A 10,084-nucleotide genomic window follows, 5' to 3' on the forward strand; every position below is an offset into this window, starting at 1 on the left:
TTATATATAATGGTTTTGGTTTGTAAATTATATTAGAATGTCCACTGAAGATGACTCAAATCAATAAAGTCGAAACGTCTGGATATTAATTAAATTGAATTATTTTGCACAACACCCTGCAACCGGTTCGTAACGTCCTGTTCATACATTCCATTTTTAAATGCGTTTAGTTGAGTTTCAGTTTGTTATCTAAAATACTTGTTTTTTTAATTCAAGCATATGATAATAAAGATAACAAATTTGTATAAGTTGAATTAACAATAGTAATAATGAACATATTTAATTCACTAAACCATGAATTGTTTTGTCGAACATAAGTGAGTTTATTAACAGCCCGTGATCGCTGCATATAATTGAATCAAATACTATTCTGTTACTTCAACAACTTTTTTTTCTCAGTGTAAAAATATTATTTAAAACGCGCATTAGACAAAACGCTCGAACACGGATCAACTTATTTTCGATGTAGATTTACTAGTTACAAGGAAATTAAAATTGGTGGGTCAACCTCTCCTTGTTAGAATATAATTGTTCTGTGTAATAAAGTTTTGTAGTAAGAAGTTTTTAGTGAAGAATAGATATTTTTCTTTAGTGTTTTATATGCACAGGGCTGGGCATATTTTAAATACTTGTATTTGAAATACAGTATTTAAAATACAATTTGTATTTTGTATTTTAGTGGACCACAAAAGTATTTTGTATTTTGTATTTCAAATACGTTATTTAATGTATTTTTTATTTTAAATACAATTTCAATCTAGTTTGTATTTGAAATATCAAAACAAGTGTTGAGCTGAAGCACAGACTTTTGCATATTGCATAACGCATAAGTCGAAAAAATCAACCAATCAGTCATCTAGATTTTGATATAGCAATTATTGCTTCATGGTTTTATCCATTATTCAAGTTAAAATGGTTGCCAGAAAGCATAGAATCTGAAAAAAACGCATTTACAATTTTTGTGTCAACTCTATGGAAACAATGGAAACAAGTATGTCTGAACAAACTGGTAGTATTAGTACTAGTGATACAGAAGAAGATTTTTTCATATTTTCCAGTCCAAAAACAGAAAAACAACAATCTCTACAGCAATTAGAGTTTGTATCATTTCTAAATGACAAATCAAAATCTTTATCTTCTTTAAACAATTCTGTCCTTAAAGCCTATCTAATTCCCCATCTGTAAAAAAATTATTTATAAGATTTAACACAAGCTTATGTTCTTCTGCAGCTGTGGAAAAGTTATTTTCTTTTGCATATATATACAGAGTGATTCAGAACAATCTGTTATCCTTGAAAATATATATTCTTACCTAAATTCTAAGACAACTTTTTATTTGGCAAAATTGTGTCTGAAGTTTACTTTTTGAGTTACTAATAAAAATATTTGACGTACCATAAGTCGAATCCAAGAGGTAGGCAGGGGCGGCGCAACTCACCGTGATTGACAGTAATTTATGTGATGCACGGATTAAATGATACAAATTACGAATGAGTAAATAAATGAGAAAAAGAGAGAGAGAGATACAGAAACAGTGCGTAGCGATCAGATGATCGCGTTAGGCACCACACGTAATCGCTCGCGTCTGATGGTGAGTTGCGCCGCCTCTGCCTACTTCTTGTATCCGACTTGTGGTAAGTCAACTATTTTTATTAATAACTCAAAAAGTAAGCTTCAGAGAAAATTTTGCCAGATAAAAAGTTGTCTTAGAATTTAGTCAAGAATATGTATTTTCCAAGATAACGGGTTGTTCTAAATCACCCTGTATATACCCAGCAAACAATTTCTGACTGCGCAGACCTTGGCAACAGAAACTGTGTGCAGAATCGCTACAGTACGGAAACATGCTTTGGTGCTGCCAAAACTGTTAGCACATAGAGACAAAAACGCAACAACTCTGTTGGCACATACATGAGACTATTGCGGTCGAAATGATTCCATATATGTTAGTGAAATTGATAACAAATAGATGGTCGATAGCAAGCAGATCTGCTTTAGCAATACTATGACCAAACAGTCTGCAAAACCGTATGAGCATCTGTTTATGACAAAACGTTGACCGCAGTCGGGTCGATCTGTTGAACGCATTGACGACAGATTGCATCACCAAACGCTAAGCAGATCTGTTCGTGCATATGTGCGGACTGTTTGCACGCAAGACTACTAAACTGTCTGTTTGACATCTAGACAACACAATGGCGATTATCTGCGATCATATCTGTCGCCTGTGTTGATAACAGATTGTTAACAAACGTTAAACAGTCTTTTACAATTAGACCTTGTTTATGCGGGCAATAACTGTTAGCTTATGCCGGAACCGGTAAAGTTTAACTGCAAGATTTTAATACTTCTATTTATACGCATTCGGCAATAAAGCAATCATAAATTTAATGTATTATTCTCGTATTTATTGAGTAATATGAAACAATGGGTGCTTTCCAGCTACGTACATTCGACACTGTGTAACACAATATCCACTAGTGTGAATGAGTTACACTGATATGCTCTTTCTCACGCTAATAGACAGTATGTTATACATTTAACTTTAATTTTCTTAGAAATTTGACATGTTAGGTCGATTTCGCCGCCGGATTCATTTTCAGTGACCAAAAATCCATTAAAAAACACTTTGTTTATTCAAGTATCAGCATATATTAACAAAACATTTGTTCGCGTTGTAAAAATGTACTTTAAATTATATTTAAGAATAAGAAGAAAAGTATTTTTATTTATTGTTGCAGGTACATTGCATTGCAACATTTTTAGTAAAATAATAATTTAACTAAATAATAAATGAAATGTAGGATACCTTGAGAATAAGTAGATAAAAATAATTATATGTTAGTAAGGAACACAAGTGGTCTCGCGGACTGAGTGCAGGGGCTGCGAATATGGAGGTCTCGAGTTCAAATCTCGCTATCACATTTTAGGATTTTTTCAGGTTTGGTCTCTTTCAATAGAGTTTCATCGGTTGATCAACAAGCTAAAATCAGACTTTCAGAAATTAATTCGAGTGAAATCTCGAATTAACTTCCCTCCGATAGGCGATACTGATTTTCTTTTTTTTTTTTTAGTAATTCCACTTGGATTCTAGGTGACAGATCTGATCTGCGTTTGGTAGCAATCTGTCGACGTTTCTGACGACAAATTTGGTCTGTACTTGCTACTGTTTTGTTAACAGTTCTGATAACATAGATATGATGAGTATTTGGCGCGATTTTGGCGCCAACAAACGATCACCAAATCTGTGCTGGATTTGGTGCGTCACTTTGGCTTTGCTTTGCTAGTGGCAGACTTGTTATGATTTTGGTCTCATTTTGACATCTCACATGTTTGACAGATATGGTCGCCAAACCATATCCTAATGAGGACACAGATGGATATGGATTTGGTCTACTAATTTCGCCGGCGGTTGGTGACAAAACTGCGACATCTCGCAACCAAATTGTTTGCTGGGTATGTATATTTATTATGCTACATGTTTTTTTAAGTACAAAAAACAAATCTCCCAAGCGCTTATTATATCCTAACACTTCCTTTCTATATATAATTTCTTTCTATATATAATGTTATCTGCAGGAAAAATATTAGGTAAATCTAAATAGATATAGTAGATCTAATGTGTGTAAACCTACAGTAGATCTAATGATAAATAAAAATGTAAATTTACATAAATCTACTTATATCTATTTAGATCTCCTTTGGATCTAATTAGATATACTTTTTCAGTTTTTTTATTTGGATCTAATAAAATATAAGTTTTCAGTTTTTTTCTTTTGTTAGACTTAATTTAGATCGACTTAGATTTAATCTATTTTTTCCTGAGTTCTCTAGAAAAAAACTACAACATAAAACCTCTTTCTTTTCAGAATCTATTTTACAAAAGAAGTATTATAGTTTATTAGAAATTATCGTAATCAAAAGACTGGATTAAAAAGTATTTTGTATTTTAAATAAACAATTTTGAAGCATTCTGTATTTTGTATTTCAAATCGCAAGATTGAAAGTATTTTGTATTTTGTAATTCAAATACTAAGATTAACAGTATTTTGTATTTTATATTTTAAGTACTTTAATATTGTATTTTGCCCAACCTTGTATATGCAAAATGAGTATTGCCATGAATATTGCCTGCACAGGAAAAAACGGTTTTTTTTAATTTAATAATCTGATTTGTTTGACTCATATTTGTTGCATTCAAACAACATAATTTTATACCAAACAACAATTTTGTTGAATGAAAAATATATTGTTACGTTAAAATAAATCAAATTATTTGACAGAAACAATACAAATGTTTGAAATAATTTATTCCAACAAAATAATAATTTATTTGGTTTTAATAAGCATTATTTAATGAAAAAAATCATTTTGTAACATAAATATAACATAAAATATATTTGATTTAAATATAGCATTGTTTGAGACAAAAACTTTCGCGTTATAAAAATGTACTTTAAATTATAAGAATAATAAATAATTAATAATAATAATAAGAGAAATATTTTTATCCATTGTTGCAGATACATTGCACTGCAATATTTTTAATAAAATAATAATTTACATAAATAATAAATGAAATGCGTATAGGATAGCTTGAGAATAAGCAGATAAAAATAATTATATGTTAGTAAGAACCACAAGTGGTCTCGCGGATTGAGTGCAGGGGCTGCGACGGAGGCGTCTCGAGTTTGAATTCCGCTATCACCTTAGGATTTTTTTAGGTCCAGTCTCTTTCAATGGAGTTCATCGGTTGATTGGCAAGTTGAATCGGGCCTTCAAAAATTACTTCGAGTAAAATCTCGAAGTTGCGTGAGGGCGCAAGCCGCAAAATAGTTTTTTTTATTGAAGTTTTAGATTTATTTAATTTAACAAAATACTTTGTTTGAAATTCAAACAATCGGAATGTTTAGTTCAAAATCAAGGTTGTTTAGACTATTCTAATGAAATAATTTGTTTGGTTTTAACAAAATTTGTTAAATCTAAATAAACCGTTCTCTCTGTAGTTTACTTTTATATGTCTGTTTTATAAGTATACTGTTATATTGTTTTTATCTGCTTAAAGGATGGTAATATCTGTCTTGATGTAAGAGTTGTTTTAAGGTATAGCGTTCTGATTTAATAAGATTGTGTGTTGGCAATTTGGATTTATGCAGTATGTTGGCTGTCAATCTGCAAATAGTGTTAGCTAGTTCTTGTGAGAAAAAGTGTATAGCCAATTTTATATGACTAATTATTTCTGCTTTCAAAAACTTGCTTGGAACTGTTGTAAAAGTAAGGCTTTTTGCCAAGACGGAAAAATTTTTGGTAAAGTAGTGTTTTACTGTGTTTAAGAATGGACAGAGGTTGGTTTCTCGTGGTACTGATTTCTGATATTTTTTATCGTCGGGATGATTGTAATATAATCAGTTTTGATTGATCGGTTATTTGCATTTTATTTTTATTCATTATCTGTAAATTTTGATGTGTGTGACAGTAAAATTCTAAAATTACAGATTTGACTTCAACAGACATAAATATATTAAAAACCATCATACATTTTCAAATAAAACAATAATTTTGCTTTGTGTAATTGTGTCAGAAACGAAATATAATGTTTCATAAACACGATAAGGATCTGCTTCTGCAATTCAACTCACCGAGCCCGAAGTATCCCTTTGCACCGCCCAAATGCCGAACTCTGAAGAGTCCGGATTTTTTGAAAGCGCAATTGAGTACAAATCCAAAATCCGATGAAAACACACAAGTGCATAATACCTTTTGTGATGTATATCCTGTAAACAGAACCGGGCGAACAAAAGCTATGGATCACTTTGATCCATCGAATTTGAAATAATAAATCAAACCATTTTGATTCTATGAATTGTGTCATAAACAGTCTTATGAATTTAACACTATCAAACATCTAAAGATGAATTTATTACCCAGCTAGCAAGTTTACGTGATAATAACGTGATTATGGATTGATTTTGATGACTACGATGTTAAGTAACATAAATAGTATGTTATTTTGACGTCATTTACAATACCAAAAGTTGACGTCGCCGATGACGTAATTTAGATGTCGCGTTGACGTCATATGTCAACTTTATATATTGAATTTCACTATGACATCAATAAAACGGTTAAATGGCGTTCTAACAACAAACTTGGGTTAAATTCAACCGTTAATTATAGTAACATGTTTATTAATAACATTTGTTTTTTTGAATAATATTATATCTTTAAATACATTATTTATGTAAGTATAGCCATTTATTTATAGGTAAGTAGCCACGTACAATTTGGTAAATTGATTACTTTTTATGTATTAAATTTTTTTGCAATTAAAAATAATATATAATAAATATATATTCAATAATAATTAAAGTTTATTGTAGTAATCTAAATTTTATAACAAAAACAATTATTATTTTAAATATTTCTTATTATTAAATAATAAATAAAATGTGTAGAATAGAGTTTGAAAATAAGTAATGAAAAATAATTACATTATAGGAACAAGTCTAGCGGACTGACAAATGAGTACAAGGGCTACAAATAGAGATCTCGAGTTCAAATCTTACTACTACTTTAGGATTTTTTCCGGGCCCGGTACCTTTCATCGAGTTAATCAGTTGATTGACAAACTGAATCAGGTCTCCAAAAATTAATTTAAGTAAAGTTCCGAATTAATTTTCCTTCTATAAAGCGTTGTTTTTTTTTTATATATCACCGTAATATTACTGTGATGCATTTCGGCAGTCATTTTAATATTACTGTGATGCAGTAATATTACGTGCTATGTCGGATGTTGATACTATTGTTCTTTATGTGTTGTACTTTATTTTTCTTTTAAATTTACAATAACGTTTTTAACATGTCATTTTGGTGAGTCTTTTTTTATTATACACGTCTACTTAACGTAATATAATGATATATGTCAATAAGATGTGACATAATCACGTAGTATGTACGTGTTGTATGTATTGTACGTTAAAATCACGTCATTTTTAGGTCAAAATTGATGTTTTGCAGACAAAAAACTGACGTCATTATCACGTGAGCTTGCTAACTGGATACTTATAATATTGCTTAATAATTCTGTAATTTATACGTATTATTATATAATTATTATTTTTTATTCTGTGCTATGTTCTTCGTTATCCGGTAGCATTTTATGTACGTGTTAAAAGAGAAAAAATATTTTTTAATGTAAATTATATTGGATTAGAAAACAGATAAATGTCATGTTTAAATAAAAAAAAGATATACTTCCAAATGACTCTTGTTTCTGATCGACATAAAATTTTACACATAAGTTTTGTTGATGACCTGAATAAAGTGTGTTCCAACTTTTAGAAATAAAATTCACATTTTTTTATATGATAATTATATCAACTCTATATAATATACATATACAAAGTGAAACAAAGTAAAACGGAAACACCTGAATATCTCAAAAAATATAAGATTTCCAGAAAAGTGTTTCAGACAAAAGTATAGTTTAGAAAGATCTATTTGTTGATTGTATTACTGTGACCTTGGATTGCGCCACCAAAGTCAGGTCAAGGTCACATCAATTTTTTTAAATAGAACTCTTTCTTTTTTTTATTGCAGATTCTTATAGCCTAACTCAAGAGCTTTCCAAAACACTATAAGAAAAGTTTATTTTCATTAAGTATTTTTTACCTTATGAGAGTTGAATATTAAAGTACCGTCATACTTTTGAGTACCGTCATACTCTATAACATATACATATTAAAATGTAATCGTGCGACGCGCGCTAGGCTGTCTTACGCGCGTAAGACAGTCCAATGCATGCTTATTCGCTGATCTTTGTTAATTAAGATCTGGATAACTATTACAAATCTAGAAAAATGATATAGGACTTATCGGCTCAGTTTTACTGCTTCTACTTGTCTACGAGAGATGTCACACCAATTCTGGGACATCTTGTATATATACACATATACATTGTTATTTACTTTAAAAAATTCAAAAAGTGTAAAGTGACTTTTTTAGTACTACTAAAATATTTGTAACCATTTCTATTTTTTACACCAATATACAATTTGTTATTAACATTTAGAGATGTTTTTCGAGTTCGAACCGCGTTAATACATATAATAATGACATTAACGTAGTTCAAACCTGAAAAACATTTTTGAATGTTATCACAACACATCTTAAAAGCATCAAATATCAGATTACAAATCGTTATGTTATCTTAAAACACTGCGTATTTTAACAAATTTAAGTTATATAACTGTAACGACAGGTGCTCTTTATTTATATAAATTATTCCTGTATCAAAAATAAAATAAATTGAGTTTTTATACGAGGACAACGTAGAAACGATTGATGGTACCATTATCTTATAAATTTGCTAAATGTTAATCATTTTGGGAATACTAAAAAGTAAAAATAAAACCACGCATTTCTACGTAGTACTGACAATTGTATATAAGTATTTAGTATCGACATACAAATCGTCTGCAAATTTAATATGGATGTAATGATTGTTGCTTTATTGTGTCATATTTTGTAAATCATGTTGAAGTATTTATTTCCAACGCCATTTCAGGTACAAATAAAACCTTTCATTATTTCATAATACTTCAAAACACATATCAATATATATCAAAAAAATAAGGAATAGTCAATCAATACATAAAGATCACATTGTGCAAAAACAAAGAAAAATGTCATAATGCATTTACAAGAATTATAACTCTTTATCTGTACTCTTCTATGTATTGGAACAACCAGTTTGTCAGAAAGAATTTAGTCTTCGCGCTCTTTTTAAAATAAACATTTAAAATTAATGAACATCTAAAATAAACAGTTTATTACTACTTAGCAGAAGAATACAAGACTCAAGCACATTATTTCAATGCGTCTCTGTTGCGTATTTCAAGATAAGTTTATTAAAAACAATTCAATGTTTGCTTTCGTTCTAAAATGGACGCCAACATTTTATTTACTATTGGACTTAGCAGAAAAATTCAGTCAAGAGAAGTGAACTGAATAGCAAGAATTATTTGTTCTTTTGTGTACTTGAAAAATCGATATCACAGAAAATTTAGACTTTGCTCTTTTTTTGAAATAGATATTTATGTTTTATCATTATTTGTGTGTGTGTGTGACTTAGGAAACTGCATTAAATCAAGTAAATTGAACAGCAAGAATAAAGTGTGAACACATTCATGCCAACTTATAATCATCAATTTGTTCATCATTGTTTTGACATGAAGCAACAATCATTACATCCATATTAGGGATGAGCATATGATATCGATATATGATATTTGATATTTTAATATCGATATTCTGTTATTGATAATATCAAAAAGATTTATCAAAAATTTTATTTGATATTGAATATCGCATTGTTTGATTGGAAATTATTGAATATATATATTATATATATTCAATAATTCCGATATTATCAATAACAGAATATCGATATTACAATATCAAATGATATTGAATATCGCATTGTTTGATCGGAATTATTGAATATATATAATATATATATTCAATAATTTCCAATCAAACAATGCGATATTCAATATCAAATAAAATTATCGATAAAATCTTTTTGATATTATCAATAACAGAATATCGATATTAAAATATCAAATATCATATATCGATATCATATGCTCATCCCTAATCCATATTAAATTTGCAGACAATTTGTATGTCAATACTAAATACTTATATACAATTATCAGTACTATTGTCAGTACTACGTAGAAATGTGTGATGTTTTATTGTTACTTTTTAGTATTCCCAAAATGATTAACATTTAGCAAATTTATAAGATGATGGTACCATCAATCGTTTCTACGTTGTCCTCGTATAAAAACTCAGTTTATTTTATTTTTAAGCTAGAATTTAAATTTCCTCTGTTACGAAAATTCTCAGACACAAATAACATCTCCGTGCACTGAGTGCAGGGACTTAATACCGGTATGATTTCAATACCGGTATTATACTAGAGATTGTATACCGAAACCGATATAGTACCGAAATTGAGTCTTACCGTTACCGTTATAGTACCGAAACCGATATATTACCGAAAACCGTAATAAAATAC

The 10,084-nt window shown here is 29.4% G+C and overlaps 1 protein-coding gene across 1 annotated transcript in view; it reads right to left on the reverse strand.

The window, feature by feature from the left end:
* Nucleotides 1-10,084, reverse strand: part of LOC109860481 — a 94,128-nt gene that overhangs the window by 49,410 nt on the left and 34,634 nt on the right. The window contains exon 2 of the mRNA XM_020439581.1: nucleotides 5,640-5,774. Coding sequence (XP_020295170.1) covers nucleotides 5,640-5,774 — 135 coding nt within the window. The remainder of the gene's footprint in view (nucleotides 1-5,639; nucleotides 5,775-10,084) is intronic.

This window comes from Pseudomyrmex gracilis, unplaced genomic scaffold (assembly GCF_002006095.1).
Source record: "Pseudomyrmex gracilis isolate BER0280 unplaced genomic scaffold, ASM200609v1 scaffold_396, whole genome shotgun sequence".
Taxonomy (NCBI): Eukaryota; Metazoa; Arthropoda; class Insecta; order Hymenoptera; family Formicidae; genus Pseudomyrmex; species Pseudomyrmex gracilis.